A 19,644-nucleotide genomic window follows, 5' to 3' on the forward strand; every position below is an offset into this window, starting at 1 on the left:
AAAGAAAAAGAGAGAGAAAAAAGAAAAAGAAAAACACTAGAGGCCAATGTCAAGTGAAAAGAATGGAATTGGGCACCATCATACTGTAGCCAAACGCTAGCCAATACACAGCTATTTTTCGTTACACATTAGAAGAGACAGCTACAGCCCAATCTTGATAGGCACATCACAGCAATGAAGGCAGACTAACAGGGTTTGAATCCCACCTCAGCTACTTTTAGTAAACTCCTCATTTATAAAGCAGGATAATGACCTCACTGGGCTTTGCGAGGATTAAGTGAAGAATAAAGTATTTAGAACAGGGCCTGACACATGGCAAGCACTTAATAAACGTTAGCTATTAAAAATCCACGAAGTTTCTTCCCTCATGGCTTCCACAGTCTGATTAACAGGAGGGCTACACAGAGCGTAGCTTATAAGGGCATTCAGGATTTCCCAACAACAAGCAAAGGGGGAGTGGAACCAAGCTCACTCTTTGCCAAAGGCTAGTAAAAGCCCTTTTGCCAACACTCACCGCGCTGCCCCTCAAAGTGAGCAGTCTGTGTGGCCTATCCCCCTGACCCGTCCTAGCCCAGTGCCCACCTACAGTGTATAACTTTAAGGGAACTGATGCTTGATGAATTCTGGCAGTGGGTCCAACATGAGACCTTCAGAACATGAGTTGTTCTCTGTTTTTCTCACAAGTAAAATGAGGACAATTCCAAACTGGGTCTCAGAACCGAGGTATGGGTTAATTACTTACTAGTTCCCTAAAAGCTCTAAAGTATCTTTCTGGTGCTAAGTACTATTTTAATGACTCTGTGATTATTTTGACAGAAAACATGCCAAAAGTCTACTCTGTACAGCTGAAACACTGGTAATTACACAGCCGTGGTTCGGTTTTGAGTCAGTTTTGGCATCTATCAACTCTTATTTTCTAGGACTTTTTTCAATAAGTTATTTCCTTTTTCCAGTGGCTATTTCTGCAAACCCACCTCACAAATTGAGGCAAGAGTGACCTAACGTCATAGTTTACAGTTTGGCCACTTTCTGTGGCTCAAGAAAGAAGAAAACAAAAAAGTCAGCAGCTTATATAAGGCCTTAAGCGAGGAATGAAAAACAAGATAGTTTCCTTCGTTATATAATTAATAATGAAATCTATAAAGTGCTTGATAGTTAATGCCCCAAAATTCCAGAGTCTACCCAGTTGTAATGATATAATAATAGTGATAATAATAATAATAGTAATAATAATAAGATAAGGTGGGGAAAACCATCACAGAGGGAACCAATGCACCCAGGATTACTGCAGAAACTTCCGATAAGGGTGAGGTTTTCATTTATTGTTCAAATTTAACAGTCTACTGCTAAAGCAATGCTTACCTGTTCCTAGGTAGGGTCCGAGGCTTCTGGTCTATTCCTCCAGTGCCTACATATTTGTTCTGACCACCCTGAAAGCCATAATTCCTGCTCTCCCCAACAAAGAGAGATTCGGATACCTCCTGGCTGGAACCTTCATCACTGGGGAAGCTTCCATCACTGTTAAAATGAGAATAACTGTTACCTCCCACCTCCAGGAAATTTAAATTGGCCCTCAAATCCAGACACGCCATAACTTAAAAGCTAAAAATCTGCAAAACAGATAGGAGCTTTTTCTAATGCATATTATCAAGTCATCAAAAAGTCCTTCTAAGCTGTGAACATACCTCGTATAAATTAATACATGGTTTGCACATGAAACAGGTGACATTTCATTTAACAGCAACAATTGATTATTTTAGTCTCCAACAACAGTATTGTACATGGGGGATGAACTTGCCCTGAGTTTAACAGTTAGATGACAGTCATATTTAAGACAGTACCCAAATAACTCTTGTCTGGAGAAAAATATGTAATATTAAAAGTTCGGTTCTTGGGGCGCCTGGGTGGCGCAGTCGGTTAAGCGTCCGACTTCAGCCAGGTCACGATCTCACGGTCCGTGAGTTCGAGCCCCGTGTCAGGCTCTGGGCTGACGCTCAGAGCCTGGAGCCTGTTTCCGATTCTGTGTCTCCCTCTCTCTCTGCCCCTCCCCCGTTCATGCTCTGTCTCTCTCTCTGTCCCAAAAATAAATAAAAAAAAAAAAAAAACAACGTTGAAAAAAAGTTCGGTTCTTAAAGATCACTGCAAAATTAGACCAGGTTCTAAGAAAGAAAATATTTAAATTTTTTTTAATGTTTATTTATGTTTGAGAGGAGGTGGGGTGGAGAGATACAGAATCTCAAGCAGGCTCCAGGCTCTGAGCTGTCAGTGCAGAGCCTGATGCGGGGCTCAAACTCACCAGCTGTGAGATCATGACCTGAGCTGAAGTCGGACACTTAACCGACTGAGCCACCCAGGTGCCCCTAAGAAAGAAAATATTTAATATGCTCCCAACTTTTCTTCCCTTCCTCTCAAGTGTTTTCTCCTAAGCAAAAAAATATGACAGGCCAATCCTTCTACAGAATTCCAGCTATATTAACCTATGACTTTGGTGCAAATTCAATTAATTAAGAAAAAAGTATTTTGGCCCTCTAGTGGTATCAGGAAGTGGGTGCTGTTTTGTTTGTTTTTTCAACTGCCAACATAATGATATAACAATCCATGTGTGATCAAACCCACCCCTCCCCCCAAACACACACACACACACACACACACACACACACACACACACACAAAACCAGGGCTGTTTTACCTTACAGCTTTGAAATAATCAGATAAGTATTTTAAAAACAATTACAAACCTGGCAAAGGTCAGTCCTATTCCATTATCTGCAAATCTATGAGAAAAGAGATAAAAGAACATTTAATTTATCACCTCATGTAAGAGATAATTTCTCTCAATATTTAATTTTTGGGAAAATCCAGGAGGTTCCAATAATGTTTACTCCCCAAGACCACAAGAAAACGTTTCACTTCCCAATAACTTAAAGCACACACTCCACAGTGCAGGTAGCGTTGCTGATTACCGGCCACATGACCTTGGGTAAGGCATTCACCTTGACTCTCCCTCAGTTTTCTCACCTAGAAGTTGAACCGAGAACATAACCTTCCTCAATGGATACTTGAGGGCATTGAACATACTAATTAATGCCAACCCTTTAGGACAGTGCCTGTACACAGTAACCAGCACACAAGTGTGAGCTATATTATTTTTATGACTATTTTTGAAAACAATTAGGTCATGGGATTCTCTTCCAATTTTTCAACATTAATACCCAAGCTATTTCTACAGATTTAACACAAAACTAATTTTTTGCATAATGAAAGTCAGAGGTGACAGTAAAATGCCGAGAAGCTAATGTCAGTGCCAGTCGGAAAAAAAACATGTTTTTCTAGACTCTTGAACACCAAATCTTAGCTCAACATACATCAGACTTCTAAAATTATGCAAACGGGGAAAAAATTAAGATGCTTACTGCCTCAAGTCATATTAAGCCATAAGTCAACAGACTTAGTAAGGTGGAATTCACGACTTGTATTTGTAATGGCAGTGGGAGAGCAACAGAAAAACTTCTGAGTTTCCAAAAGGAAGGGAAAAAAATCCAGGTAGTTTCAAAATCTTTATTTAGCTCTCTGACATAGACGATACTTGTTATATAAAGTTAAATCCGCAACTCCTGTTCAATCTCATCAAAAAACTCTCGTGTCACCATATGAGTTCAATTCCAATAAAAGCAACGGAAAGAACGATTCCAAACATTTGCTGCCTATGAGCGCGAGCAAACACTTCCTCAGAGCTCACCCCGTCTGTTAGTAATAATAGTAATATGATTCCAGGGGTGCCCGCTGGCTCAGGTAGGAGAGCGGGTGACTCTTGATCTCGGGGTGTGAGGTCCAGCCCCACATTGAGTGTAGAGATTACTAAACATAAATAAATTTTAAAAAATAATAATAATATAATTCCAGAAACTATCACTGTATTTTCAGCACACTGGGTTGTTTTAAACTGCCTTAAAAAAATAAACACATAGGTGCCATCAGATAATGACTTTGTAGAGAATACCTACGCTGAATTCTGAACGACAATGTCTCCCCCTCTGACCCAAGCTCCATTGTCATTATTTTTAAAAGAAATGAGCCTGTCAATTAAAGCAGCAACACGTGGCTTTTCAGGGTCCGCATCCTGATGAGGCCTAAACCTTGGAGTTTAAAAAAAAAAAAAAAAGGAAGAAGAAAAAGGACTTTTTAAACAAGCATTGGAAATCATTTATTTTACAATTGTAAGCTTAAGTGTCAGAAGGCAGGATTTACATATGACTAAGACAAACAAAATCTTAATGCACAATTTACAACTTAATTATTTGCATTTCAGATACTGAAAAAAAAAATTACATTTATAGAAGTTTCCCAAAAACTGCTTTCATATTTTCTTATTGTTTTAAAGCAACTTACATTATAGAAGAGAACACTACAGAACATTCTAAGCACTAAAACCATTTCAAAACAAATAAACAAAAACCTCAGACTAGGAAATCTGGTATGTTTTCACAAATTCTTAACTACATGACACTAATGTAAACACACTGAATAAATTCATCAGGTATTTTAACATACATATATGCAAACTAGAGTATTATTTGAGTTGTGTGCTAGTGAGATGTTTTAGATACAGAGATAAAACTAGTTCGATATTTAAAATGCCTACATTTAAAACAGAGTGTATTTAATTAACTTGTTAATTACAAAGACTGAATTTTACTTCTTCTTTCTCTTCCTTCTACAACACTTACAAGGACCTTAATGAAAAGGTCAAAAAAATTGGTGTCAAACCACTATATAAATCAAATAAATAATTCTATAAAGCCACCTGGTTTTTAAATGTTTGTTTATTGAAAGAGAGAGAGAGAGAATCCTAAGCAGACTCCATGCTGTCAGCACAGAGGCCAACAAGGGGCTCGAACTCATGAACCATGAGATCATGACCTAAGCCGAAATCAAGAGTAGGACACTCAACTGACGAAGCCACCCAGGCGTCCCAAGGCCACCTATTTTTTAAAAAAGATCATTTCTATCTTAATTTTTACAAAGCTGGGGGTGAGGATGGGGGAGAAACAACTAGATAATTTTCCAAAAACCAATTCAGCAGGCTGAGATTTTCAAACCATGCAGTCAGGAAAAACCATTTGCACACATGTCATTACCATAGTTGCTGGCACAGTAGATGCTATCATGGAAGAAGACGACATGCACAGAAAACAGCAAGTGAGAAGGTCCTTAGGCATGAGTGAGCTTGGCCAAGGAACAAATAAATTGGCTGGAGAGTAAGAAGCATGGGGCAGAGGACAGAGAGGTGAGCATATGCCAGGCAATGTGAGGGCCTAGGGAGAGCAGGACACAAGGCAGGTGATGGTCAAAGAGTACAAAGTTTTACTTATACAATATAAATAAATTCTAGAGGTCTATCATACAGCACAGTGCCTTAGCTAATAATACTCTATTGTGCACTTAAAATTTGCTAAGCCAATAGATCTTAGGGTAAATGTTCTTACCACAAAAACATAAAAAATATTCTTAAATTTTTTTAATGATAACAATAAAGGAAGGTGAGAAAACTTTGGGAGATGATGGCTATGTATATGACCTTGATGGTGGTGATGGTTTCGTGGGTGTATACCTATCCCCAAACTCCCTGAGATGTATACATTAAATACACACAGCTTTTTAGATGGTAGTCATACCTCAATAAAGCAGGTGGAGAGAGAGAGAGAGAGAGAGAGAGAGAGAGAGGGAGAGGGAGGGAGGGAGATGGACAGTCTTCAGAAACATGGAATCAAGGAAGTGATACAACTGATTTCACTTTTTTCTTATAAACTGGTCACTCACTGCTACTTGGTGAAAGGACTGTAGAGAATGGACCATAGGAGACCAGTCTGGAAGCTTTATACCCGTCCTTAGATTGTGTACATGACCCCTTACACTAAAGAGCTCTGACCTAATAGGTGAAATGTCTGACTCTGGGCCATCACCCACTCTCTGGTAATTGCGGTTGCTGCCAAACAGCTTTGCAGTCATTACGCAGTATCAAGCAGATGGAAGAGTTCTGGAAAGAAGACTACACAATGTTCTACAAGAAAGTTAAAAAAAGAAAAAAAGGATCCTAAAGCAACACTGATTCTCTGCTGTAGCCATCTCACCTTTTCTGAAATTCCAATCCATATACATCAATTGTTGACTGCTTGCTTGGATACCCTTTACTTCTAACCTCTTTCCCACTTGATCTGTAGGCGATAGCTAACTTTCCCAATTTTTCACCATCCTCATTCACGAGCTTTCAGCACACTTTCCAACCTCCCTTAATTGGCCTTGGCCTTAAATACTACCTGGTTTCTGTGCTCTTTCATTCCCTTAGATGAAACGTCCCAATCTGACACCAAGAGCTTTCTTGGGTTACAATTTCCCATCTTTGGATGCCAATAATTTCACATCTTGAAGACACACGGAAAGGCTCATCTGATTAACTGTTGAGTCAACTTTCCCTTTGTTGTACAGACTAAATATCTTCTGGATCCCATGAGCCTTATGTTTAATTCATGGGCTGGTTTATTACTCATTGTGTTAGTGTTTTATCATTCTTACTCATGTCTGGACTGTATGAATGTACGTGGGCATATTCTACACATGAGTTTATACAAAATTAAATATATACACCAACTGCCAAATGTCTTATTCATCTTCCATAATCAGTTCTTTCCAGTAACAACTTCTAAATGGAGTCTAATTCCCACTATGTATGCATTTATAAACTGGTAAGAGAAATAATGAAGAGCAGAGAAAAAATTACCATTATCATAATATATACACATACCCAGTAAAGAACTTCTCAGGCCATTTTGGATAAATTGTCTTACTGTCAAGCCTGATTAAAGCACCAATGAATTTCTGAAATATATTTTCTCATTCATCCATTGATACACACACACACACAATTTTTTAAGGCAGGGAAGAGAAAATCAATTGTGTTGTGTTTAAGCATTTTTTTGTTAATACTAAGCAAAGTACACATTACTAGTTCTACCAGTTAAAATAAAGTCTTAAAAAGCAGCCGTGTCCTGTCAGCAAAGATTTCTTTGTTTTGCGAGTTAATATCCTCTTCTTGGGTCATAGTCCACTGTCATCTCTATGCGCCTTTTTCTTTTAAAGTTTATCTCCTATCTTCCCATTTCATATCTTGCTTAGCTATTAGGTGTCCAGTAACTTGTGTTTTATTTAAATAACGTCCAGAGTTTCCTGGTTTTCTCAAATGTCATCTGATCATTGCTTTAAAATATTTCAGGCTCAACTTGACCTTTAAGTAGTCCTGATGAGTAATTTTACTAACTGTACTTTCTCCAGTTTTCTCCTGGCCTCGTGCCTTATTACTGTGTCGCAAAGATCTTGCCTCACACTTAAGTGGACTTACCAACCTACAGTGAGGATCCTATCTTATTCCCTTGTGAACAGTAGGGCCTGGTGTCTTTTTCTTAAATATCTATCAAAAGAGCCTATTAAACCTAGCACCCTTTAGAAACTATAAGTTGGTGGGGCGCCTGGGTGGATCAGTCTGCTAAGTGTCCAACTTTAGCTCAGGTCATGATCTTGCAGTCTGTGAGTTTGAGCCCTGTGTCATTCTCTGTGCTGACAGCTCAGAGCCTGGAGCCTGCTTCAGATTCCGTCTGTCTGTCTGTCTGCCTGTCTCTCTCTCTGCCCCTTCCCCGCTTGCACTCTGTCTCTCTTTCTCAAAAATAAACAAACATTAAATTAAAATAATAGTAATAATAATAATAATAATAATAATAATAAAGAAACTAAGTTGGTCAATCAACTTGAAGTATAGGAAAAAAACACGTACGCAGTTTCTGCTGAATAGGACTTTAAGTTGCCATCTTTTCCAGAAACTTTTATTTCCATTGGAGACATGTTATTTATTTTGGCTCTTATACAGCACATAGAAGAACTCTGTTGAAATGTTCTCCCTATCCCAACCACATTTTGCGGTTACAAAGGGGGGCAACATAGAGCCCAGAGACGATGGGACTCTGAGACTACAAACAACTGAACCAAACTAGCTTGCTCATCAAGTTCAAGACCTTTCTCTGTGAAATACATTTCAATGCAATGTTCCATTTTGACCACTAACAATAAATTCGATAGGCCTTGGTTTTCAGGAATTACACCAAAATGTCTTAGCTTGTTTTTCAATGAATCATGTTCTATGTTAGGCCAAATGTAGACCCTGTTTTCAACACCTCTCTCTCCTTTTTCTTTCTCTTTCTGAATATCTCTCTAACATCAATTTACAATGGTGAAAAAAGGGGAAAGTATCAACTTCTCTGGCATCTCAATAATATTTTAAAACCAACAAACCAGCCACAGGACCTAGAACAGCAGGGGGAGAAAAAAAAAGTTTCCCCAAAGCCTTCCCACAAGCTTTGAAAACTTTAGTTTAAATGTGTTACTGGAGAACAGAGCACAATGACTTACAACTCAGGAAGTTTTGTTTTGGCAAGATAGGGCCAGAATGTGATGTAAAAGGATGGACTCTACCTTGCGCTGTTATCCAAACAGAGGTATTCTCTTGGGTCTGCCGCACTAGCATTGGTTGTTTTGACACCTTTGTCAATAAATAAGCCAGCCTGGAAAATATAATAAGGGACTGAAGTGAACATGAGTCCTAAGTTATATCTATATACTTCTCACGACTCATGAAAATTACTTGTAGCTTATCACATCCACCAAAGAGAAGGGAGAGGAGAGAAGAGCAAGGCAAAGGTTTTATGAAAACAACTACCTTTCTGGATATTTTTATAATTTTATGTATTCAGTCATTCAACAAATATTTACTTGGTGCCTACCTTGTGGGAGGCACCAAGCGTGATGCATTAACAAGGAAACCATGGTCTTTGCTGTTGTTGGCATATCCAGTAGCAGGAAGACACGCAATTAAAGAAACAATTACCATCCTGTATGATAAGCAGTGATGAAGTGAGTAGATGATGCTTTAGCAGCATGTAAGAAGAGGCACCAAATGAGACCTTCCTCATAGATGGGGAGACAGAGGATTCAGGGAAGGTCTCCTCAAAGCAGTGACCTAAAGCTGAACGATGAGGGATGGGGAGGACCGAACCACACAAAAGAATGGGTTGGGATGAAGGGTGGCGAGGCATGGGTGCGAAGCAGCTGAAAGACCCAGAGCAAAGTACTCAAGGAAATCGTTGGTACAAAAAGTCTGGACATGAGGGAGAGCAGGGCACATCTGAGAAGAGACTTAGATGGATGAACAGGAAATGTATGGAGGAGGGGAAAGCAAGGAAGAAGGCTGAAGAGAAACAAATGGTGGACAACATAGAGTCAATGTGCTGGAGTCCATTTAATGAGACTTTTAATAAAGGCAATGAAATTAACCGCACGTTAAGAATGAATGCTCTACCCACAGGATGGATAATGGATCAGGAAGGGAAAGGGGCAAAAAGAGAGATAAGAGATAAGGTAGGACATGACCCTGGTAATCCAGAAGAAAAACAAAGATGACAGAGACTTGGGCAGTAGTAATGGGGGAAAATGGATACGGCGAGAATTCTTTATGAGGTAGATACTGCTTAGCAATGAACAAAACGTCTAAGGGTGAGGGAGAGGGAGCGATAAAGGTTCATATCTTTCTGTTTGGGCAATCAGGTGGCCGGTGGTTTCATTCAGTGAGACAGAGATATGGGAATGGGTCTAGGGATACACATAAGGATTTTAGTTTTGAATACATTTTAGTGACGTGTCCCTGAGACAGCCAAATGTCAGTTGGAAATCAGACATGACTGACCTGTGCCAGATGCAGATTCGGGTGTCATGAGCAACCAAAGCAAAAAGGTCAGTGTTGGTATATTTACAGCTTATCCAAAGATGACAGGTTACTGTCTGAGGACCCCAAGGGTTCTGTTTCCCTTGGCTGTAAAGTATCATTCTGGACAGTCAGTCCCAAATTAAACAATTTAAAACCTAATCATCCGCTCATTATTTAGATATGATATTCTTCTAATCCGTAGAATAGATTACTACATGTACTTCTGGTATATGACATTAAAAGTTAATTAGAATAGGATGTTTTTTTATATCACTACCATTAGAAAATTTTGAGGAGGGGCGCCTGGGTGGCGCAGTCGGTTAAGCGTCCGACTTCAGCCAGGTCACGATCTCACGGTCCGTGAGTTCGAGCCCCGCGTCAGGCTCTGGGCTGATGGCTCATGATGGCTCAGAGCCTGGAGCCTGTTTCCGATTCTGTGTCTCCCTCTCTCTCTCTCTGACCCTCCCCCGTTCATGCTCTGTTTCTCTCTGTCCCAAAAATAAATAAACGTTGAAAAAAAAAAAAAAAAAAAAAGAAAATTTTGAGGATTTCCACTTTGAAATGGTACTCTCAATAATTACTGGCCTTAATCAACTACTCAGCTTCTGACCAAGTTTTTTTGCTCTCTCAAGTGTTTAAGTGATGCTAAGCTCTTTAAATTATAGCACACTTAGGTCTTTACAGGATCCTCTCAGCATCGTAAATGGGAAGTATTTGTTGAACTTTGACGTGGATCACATCAGGGTAAAGAATCTGGGCACTATTATTACATAGTGAAAATACCCAAGTGCCTTGTAAGCACAACATGAGGCAAATACATTTATCACTTGAGGGTGGGAATAAATACTAAATATCGTGAAAACCAGTGTTCCTAAATGGCTTTTGCTTTAGTTGATCTGTATCATTTTAAATTGGGCCAAATATCATAAACAGTATTTTACCACATAATTCGTATGAAATGCCCAATAGGACATTCTACCAGCACTGTGAACTGAGAGAAGAAAAGAAGTATGCTTCTTAACCCACAGAAGCATATCATCTAATGTGTACATCCCTAATAGGTACTAACGATTGGAAAGAAGGTGAGAGGGAAGGAGGGAGGGAAGGAGTGAAGAGGGGAAGGTAGGAGTGAGGGAAGGGACAAGGACACAGGGATCAAGTCCATCACTGTAATTACTCAGATTGTATGCACATGCATGTGTTGGTATATATGCCTGGGTGTGTATAAATGGGATCCGGTATGTAATCCTGAATGTGTCTGCTTTCCTTTTTAAGAATTTTTCTTTAATGTTTATTTTTGAGACAGCGAGGGTGAAAGGGGGAGGAACAGAGAGGGAGACAAAGAATCTGAAGCAGGCTCTGCACTGCCAGTGCAAAGCCAGACGTGGGGCTTGAACCCAGCAACCACGAGATCATGACCTGAGCTAAAGTCAGACACTCAACTGACCGAGCCACTCAGGCGCCCGTGTCTGCTTTTTTAATCACAAATTACTTTTTGTGATGACAGGTTTTACCTAAAACTGACATTTCTCACTTGTATTTCTCACCATTCCATCCTTCACCCTGTAAATCACATGAACTGATTTTGTTAAGGCCTAGGAACCTACCTTGAAACTTGAATGGACCCTGTTGTTATAAAATATACCCAACGGAGTGAGTTCTGGTTTTGCTAAGAGCTGCAATCCACTGGATTCTCCAGTAGGTTCCTTGTGGAATAAATACCATATTCCAGCATCCTGTAATTAAAAGGGTGAGATCATTAAAAGCCTTATTTTATAAAGCCACCCTATGAAATGGCTTCAATAGACTAAGTGCTTCAGAAACAAAAATGGATCTTTTTTAAAAAATTTTCTTAAGTTTATTTATTTATTTTGAGAGGGAGACAGACAGAGGCAGCATGAGCAGGGGAAGGCAGAGAGAGAAAGAAAAAGAGAAAGAGAGAAAGAGAAAGAAAGAGAGAGAGAGAGAGAGAGAGAGAGAGAGAGAGAGAATCCCAAGCAGGCTCCACACTGTCAGTGCAGAGCCTGACATGGGGCTCGAACCCACAAAACCATGAGATCATGACCTGAGCCAAAACCAAAAGTTAGACACTTAACTGACTGAGCCACCCAGGCGCCCCAAAAATGAGTCTTTTTAACACTAATTTTTCATTGTCTCAGGCTCAGAATGGACTATAAAAACTTGTGCACTCACCTAGCACTTTCAGAGCCATTATAATCATGTTTTTAAAAAACAAATTTACTTCTGCTTGCAGTGTTCGATAGAAATAAACGGCTGAGGCCAAAACTCATTTTCAAAACATAACTCTCCCATCGTTATCTACTTTAATAAGTTATGCAGAGTTAGAACCAAACAAGGCTGCCTGCCTTCCATGTGACCAGGACAGCACGGCCTTTTAGCAATATGAGGGTTTTTCTGTTTACCTCCAAACCTGATCAATAGATGAGTCATATTCATTAAACAACTATCCGCCAACACGCAGAGCTCACTGACTTCTTTCAAACAACTCCAATGCCCTTCCTGTCCCGAGGCAAATTTTTGCCAAAGAAAAAAAAAACCACCACACGCATGAATCAGGATGCTGTCTCAGTCTGGATCCTGTCTGTTCAATTTCAGTATTCCTGACCTCAACAGGAGCAGCAGAACAGTTTAAACATCTTTGATACTCAAAATGAGCTATAAAAGTCAAAATGAAATGATCTTAATCTCCATGACCATTTTTTTTATTTTACATTAAAAATTTTTTTTTTAAGATTTATTTTTGAGAGACAGAGAATATGAGCAGGGGAGGGGCAGAGAGAGAGGGAGGGAGACACAGAATCTGAAGCCGGCTCCAGGCTCTTAGCTGTCAGCACAGAGCCCGAGGAAAGGCTCAAACTCAGGGAACTGTGAGATCATGACCTGAGCGTAAGTCGGAAGCTTAACTGACTGAGCCACCCAGGTGCTTTTATTTTACATTTTAATTAAAAACCAGCCCAATGCTAAAAACAGCTTCACGTAGAAGAACGTGGATTGAATGGGATGTTCCAATGTAAACCTACAGTCCCAAAGTATGCTACAGATTCAAATTCGGCAAATATTTGTTTAGAGCCCACTGTGTGCCAGGTATACAGCAAGACTATTCTCAAAGAATTCAGAGTGTAAGGAGAAAGAGAGAACAAAAATATACATACTAGGTACTACATTACAATTAACTGCAAACCTCTGCAGGAGCACAGAGAGATGCATTGTGGAAAGCATATATACCTACACACAAAAATGAAGGTAACATTTAACATTTTTCCACGATAGAGGAACTACCCTGAAAAAATGTGTTTGCCACCTCTACTTTGGGGGGCACAAAACAGACCACAGAAGAAGATCTGGAGGCTCTATAGCATGGCCTTAAAAGCGGAGGGTAGAAGCGAACCCTCCCAGGATGCAACGGGAGTCTGGGGAAGGGGCAACATGGGGGGTAGCTGCTCTTTCCTGTTAAACACTGTGGTGTCAAAACAGGTAAAGGGAGCTCTGTAAAAAAGGCAGTGGAAACGTACAAGAAGAAAGAGTTTGATTTATTTTGGGAGGAAAACCCTTGCCAAAACATGAGCTTCGCCAGGACAGTTGTTCTAGAAAGAAAAGAAAGAACTCACAGAACGAAAAGGAAGAAGAACGAACACAGGGTGGAAAACAAGAGACCCGCTTCTTCGTTTCTCACACGAGCCCCAGGAAGGGCTTCTGGCAGCCTCACCTTACGTTTTTTCATCAACTATTTGCAACTTATTTTCATCTTCACTGTTCACTTGAAACATACTACAGGTCAGAAGATGATCCCCGGTGGAGGTTGAGGCTGCATATCAAACTCGCATCTTTGCCCCTAGAACTCCCCCTTCTAATTAGGAACTCTCAATACAAACCCCGATAGATTGCTTAACAAACATCGGATGAAAAATGAATGAATGAATGAAACCTGAAACGATTAAATGCCCAGGTTTCTACCCTGTCAAGTAAGAATTTTACATTTTATGTTTTTAAGGAAAATCGCAGAGGTCAATTCCACCATCACCCAGAGACGCCCGTGTTTTAGTTATCGGGAAGAAATACTTCCTTCAACTTATCTTTCACTTGGTCCTGGGAAACAATGCTAGGTATGTCTTTACATTTAATTATTTAATTTTAATAGTCACGATATATAAATACGAATATTTAGGTGTTGGTGCAAAGCTCCTATTTCTCTACTGTGGTTTTCAGCACAGATATAATCATGATAGTATAATGTCTTCAGGATTCACTTTTATATTATAAGCTAACAGTTTTAAATCACACTCAATTATGAATGTAAATTTCTCCAGCTTTCTTCAGGAATTATTTCTGCCATCCAAAAATAGTTCACTTATTGTCTTGAGTTATACTTGTGTGTGTGCGTGGCTCTGAAATAATTCAAGGCACATAGTAATATAAAATACAGAGTTGGGTTGACCTGCTTTGCCAAGGAGATAAAACCCCTAAGTGTGGATGATCCCTGCATTTAACAAAAAGACGTATCCTTTGACCAGCATGACCGCTGTCATAATGTTCTACAGAATAATCCATTCCTATAAAGAAAAGCTAAGGCTTTCTTTGTTCATCAGAATTAAAAACTGAAATGATCAGGGGCGCCTGGGTGGCGCAGTCAGTTAAGCTTCTCACTTCATCTGATCTCACCATTCGTGAGTTTGAGCCTCACATCGGGCTCTGTGCTGACAGCTCAGAGCCTGGATCCTGCTTTCGGATTCTGGGTCTCCCTCTCTCTCTGGCCCTCCCCCACTGGTACTCTGTGTGACTCTCTCTCAATAACAAATAAACATTAAAAAAAAAAAAACTGAAACGATCAGTTACTTGGACACACATGACTTAAACAGAAGTCAGAAAGATTGCAAATGACACACTAAAAATACACTCTGAAGGTACAATAAACCCACATATCAGCCCACCTCTTTTCTTCCATTTGGCATTTGTCTTACCACACTCATAAATACTAACTGGCATGAATGATTTGGAAGAAACAGAAGAACCATCAACTGTATCCTCCTTTCAACAAAACACTCAGTAGCAGAAAACAAAGCCATGCTTGAGTTAGACAGTCACACGTTACATTACATCCATATAATATCCAAAATACTTATAAACACGAATACAAAACAGCTGAAAGCATCTAATATTACTTACCTGTGAGCCTGCAGCCGCATTACTAATCAGGTTATTGTTGGGATGAGCAATCCAGAAAGTCGAAACAGCCCTGCAAGGCATTTTTTAAAGTGATTTAAACATCAGTCAATGAAAAAATCCTGCCCGCTAAAAATGTCCTCCAAAACATCTTCTCCCCAGAGTCAAAGGCCTTGAGCACCACACATGAGGTTTTCTCTCTGCCAGATACTCACATGCAGTCCGTGGCGGGCACAGGGACATAATTTCCAAACACTTTTTCTCGCATGGCAGTGCACATGGAATTATTCCTATCAGTGGGGAGGAGGGTGCCGGGTTTGGTGAGGAGTCCCAGATTGTGGAACAAAGTATTTCTCTGTTCAATACCATCTTCCAAAAAGAAACAATGACCCAGTGTGTCAAATCCAATTGTGTCTTTTATCTGCAGAAACACAAGCGTATCATGTCACTGGTGACACGAACGACTGTGGTGTTAGTGACGAGGCTATCTATGTAGCATGCTCAGTACAAACGCAAAGAGACGTTTTCAACGTTTATTTATTTTTGGGACAGAGAGAGACAGAGCATGAACGGGGGAGGGGCAGAGAGAGAGGGAGACACAGAATCGGAAACAGGCTCCAGGCTCTGAGCCATCAGCCCAGAGCCTGACACGGGGCTCGAACTCACGGACCGCGAGATCGTGACCTGGCTGAAGTCGGACGCTTAACCGACTGCGCCACCCAGGCGCCCCGCAAAGAAACGTTTTAATCTTCACCGGAGGGGCAAAGTCAAGTGTCAGGTTTTATTGATCTCTTAAGAGAATAGAGGAAAACACCGGAATTCTCAGTACAAGCAGGAGAGAGTAAGGGACGCGGGACAAGAGCCGACTTCTCTCAAATTGAGAAGTTGGGACAATGGAAGACAGTTAACGCTTCCGACAACATGCATCGACGTGACGAGAGGCTACGTACCAGCAGGCCATTTGTTCCGTGCACAGTGATGCACCTTGAGAAGCTGTGATGAATAGACAAGCCATCCACAAATGTCGCGTGTCTGTACCCTCCCTTGTGATCCACGTCCCCACACAGGTGAAAATGAACAGGATACCGCCCCAGATGCTGCTGACCCATGTGTCTCAGCTCCACATAGGACAGATGCACTGAAGTAAAATTTTTCCTTATCTATAAGACAAGATAACTGGAATCACACTGATAGGCTTTGGAATATTTTTTTAAAAAATTGTTTTTTACATTTATTCATCTTTGAGAAACAGACTGAGACAAAGCGTGAGCGGGGGAGGGGCAGAGAGAGAAGGAGACACAGAATCCGAAGCAGGTTCCAGGCTCTGAGCAAGCGGTCAGCACACAGCCTGATGCGGGGCTCGAACCCACAAACTGTGAGATCATGACCTGAGCCAAAGTCGGACACTCAACTGACTGAGCCACCCAGGCGCCCCTAGGCTTTGTAATATTAAGGTAGCAAAAAAAAAAAAAAAAAATATATATATATATATATATATATATATAGTTCTAATAGAAAATGTCTGAAGGAGAACACATATTAAAACTTTTCTTTTCTTTGGCACCTTGCTTTCTAGGATCTCCAGTTACTAATTTAGCAAGTGCTGCTGCTTCTTTTTTTGGTTTTGTTTTTTGTTTGTTTGTTTGTTTTAAGTAATCTCTATACCCAAAGTGGAACTCAAACTCTTGACCCTAAGGATCTGGAGTCACATGCTCTACTGACTAAGCCAGACACAAGTGCCAGCAAATGCTTCTTAACTAAGTGAATACTTTCAAGAGCCATAAAAATGGCCTCTCATAAGAATACAAAGACATGTAACCAGGAAAGCCACAGAAATGATTTGTCTATATAATATGTATTGATTTCTTCAAATATTTTGGTCATTTCCAGTCTTATCTTATTCTTTGATTTCTATAAGCTCCACCATAGTTTGATAGTTATTTGTAAATCCTTCTCAATGTTTTAGTTAGCACATAATATTATTTACTTCAATTCTTTTTAAAACTTTCTCTGGGACCCACAATTTGAGCATAAATTAAAAAAAATTTTTTTTTTAATGTATGTTTATTTTTGAGAGAGAGAGAGAGAGAGAAAGAGCACAAGCCAGGGAGGGGCAGAGAGGAAGACACAGAATCTGAAGCAGGCTCCAGGTTCCAAGCTGTCAGCACAGAGCCCTACTCGGACTTCGAACTCAGGTCAGATCATGACCTGAGCTCATCCAACTGAGCCACCCAGGCACCCCAGAGCATAAATTTTTAAACACCAGATTTTTAATCATACTGTTAAAAATAAAAGAATAACACTGACCAACATTTCCTAAAACAGTGTGACAGAAATGTTGCTAACAACCATAACCTACTGAGTGTACAAAAGACAGATTTTAAAACACATGTAGCCAAAATGCAGCCCAGAAGGCCAATCAGCTAGTACACAGTGCAATGCTTATCATATACTGAGTGCTCAATACTTCTATATAAATAAAAATCTACATATAAAAGTATGTGTAGATTACTATTGCTTACCTTTTCATAATATCAAGGTATTTTTTTTAAGTTTATTTATTTATTTTGAGGGAGAGAGAGCATGAGTGGGTGAAGGGGAGAGAGAGGGGGGAGGGGGGGAGGGAGAGGGAGAGAGAGAGAGAGAGAGAGAGAGAGAGAGAGAGAGAGAGAGAGAGAGAGAGAGAGAGAGAGAATCCCAAGCAGGCTCCATGCTATCATCGCAGACCCAATGTGTGGCTTAAACCCACAAACTGTGGGATTGTGACAAGCTGAAATCAAGAGTTGGATGCTAAACTGACTGAGCCACCCAGACGCCCTCATACATGGAGATTGCATGCATGGATACCAAGACTCTTTGGTTTTTTATCTCTATGTGGTTCTTCTCAGTGTAAATTGATTTAATTCTTCATGGGACAAAATGGTTTACGGCTCCAGGTCAACTAAATGAAGATATAACTTTCTCTTTCAATTCTGAAAAATCTCCTCACTGTCACTAAACAAAGAAAACACAATTTTTTTTTAATATCCATATAGATCTCATCCCCAAACTTGAAAGTTTCGGGGTGCTTGGGTGGGTCAGTTGGTGAAGTGTCTGACTTGGGCTCACGTCATGATCTCACGGTTCGTGAATGTAAGCCCCACGTCGGACTCTGTGCTGACAGCTCGGAGCCTGGAGCTGGCTTCGGATTCTGTGTCTCCCCCTCTCTCTGCCCCTCCCCAACTCATGCTCTCTTTCTCTCTCTAAAAAAAAAAAAAAAAAAAAAATTGAAAAAAATTCAAAACTTGGAAGTTTTTTCAAACATGTATTTAGCAACCAAGGAGCTCCTTAAATCTTTTTGCCTACCATGACATGTCCCCCAAAGGTGTCATAATCAAAGAACTGGCACTGGTTTCCAGCGTAGCATGAGTCTTCCATTTCTCCTCGGATCACAACATTCCGGGTGAGAATTCCGACCTCTGCTCTCATGTCTACACCATCAGTGATCTCACCCATGTGCAGGAACTGAGGGGCTTCTGATTGATGTGGACAAGAGACAAAAAATATTAAAAAAAAAAAAAAAAAAAAAAAAGAAAACAGGAAACATATCAAAAAGACAGTCCTCTAACCACAGAATATAAGGAAGCAAGGCTGTTAAAGATCCTCAGTGTCAAAACCACACACAGACAAGGAACTTAATCCTCTCCTGGATGGCACCAATATTCTGGAATCTACCTAAGTATCCACTCCCTCTCTCTTTCTTTCATTCTCTCTGGTTCCTGCCCATATGCTCTAGTTCTAATCCCTTGAGGACACATGAAGAATGACATGCATGGTGAATCCAGATTAAAAGGAATGGTTTTGTAGATGTTGATAATGGGGTCTCAAGTTGTTTTTGCTTTTACTTCAAAGCTAAAGTAACATCCATTTAAACATTAGCAGTGCAAACATTACCAAGATTTTATAACATTTTATAAAATAAAATATTTTAATATTGATAAGCATTCTTTTAAATGTCCACTTTTATTGGAAGTCTAGAAACCCTTTAATAATGAGCTTTTCTCTGATGTTTTTATTACGTAGACTCAGGAAGGAAAAATACAAATAAATCAAGCAGTTAAGATCATGGGAGATTCATTATCATGTAGACTTGTTAACAAGAGTGGGAATTTCCAAACAAAATTAATGCCAGATGGTATCATAGTTTTTTGGGTTTTGTTTTCCGCTTATGCTCTATAGTGTCAAGAAGGAAAAGTACAACACTGAGTGAAGCAGAGACCAAGTCCCAAGTGAGCCAATCATCCTATTTTTTTTAAAGCAAACCACAAAGCTCTAAATTACCCATGAGTGTGTGCCTATTAAATAGGTACTGTAAGCTCTCTTGTTTTATATCATAATTGTATATAATCTTGAGTACAGAAGGAAAATGATGTAAATAAGTGAAATGAATAATAAACTCCATAATTAAGGAAACACACGAACAAGCTTTGCCTATTACCTGCCTCAGGATAAGTGGCTGGTAAATGTCAGCCCTTCTTCCTAAATATGGCTTACAATACGGATCTCACTGCATATTCCTTTCATTCAAAAAACATTAGTCAAGACTGTGATTTAAAAAATGTAGTGTACGAAAATACCTTTTTGGTTCTATTTTAAGTATTAGTGAAATGTTTTTG

General features: G+C 39.8%; 1 protein-coding gene across 3 annotated transcripts in view; it reads right to left on the reverse strand.

Moving 5' to 3' along the window:
• Window positions 1–19,644, reverse strand: part of CEMIP2 (cell migration inducing hyaluronidase 2) — an 86,371-nt gene that overhangs the window by 28,365 nt on the left and 38,362 nt on the right. For all 3 annotated transcript variants that reach the window (XM_045470231.1, XM_045470230.1, XM_045470232.1), the window contains exons 7-15: window positions 18,335–18,504; window positions 15,940–16,149; window positions 15,205–15,410; window positions 14,993–15,062; window positions 11,416–11,544; window positions 8,521–8,609; window positions 4,005–4,136; window positions 2,739–2,774; window positions 1,363–1,518 (exon numbers count right to left, since the gene is read on the reverse strand). In XM_045470231.1, the coding sequence (XP_045326187.1) occupies window positions 1,363–1,518; window positions 2,739–2,774; window positions 4,005–4,136; window positions 8,521–8,609; window positions 11,416–11,544; window positions 14,993–15,062; window positions 15,205–15,410; window positions 15,940–16,149; window positions 18,335–18,504 (1,198 nt within the window). The remainder of the gene's footprint in view (window positions 1–1,362; window positions 1,519–2,738; window positions 2,775–4,004; window positions 4,137–8,520; window positions 8,610–11,415; window positions 11,545–14,992; window positions 15,063–15,204; window positions 15,411–15,939; window positions 16,150–18,334; window positions 18,505–19,644) is intronic.

This window comes from Leopardus geoffroyi, chromosome D4 (genome assembly GCF_018350155.1).
Source record: "Leopardus geoffroyi isolate Oge1 chromosome D4, O.geoffroyi_Oge1_pat1.0, whole genome shotgun sequence".
Taxonomy (NCBI): Eukaryota; Metazoa; Chordata; class Mammalia; order Carnivora; family Felidae; genus Leopardus; species Leopardus geoffroyi.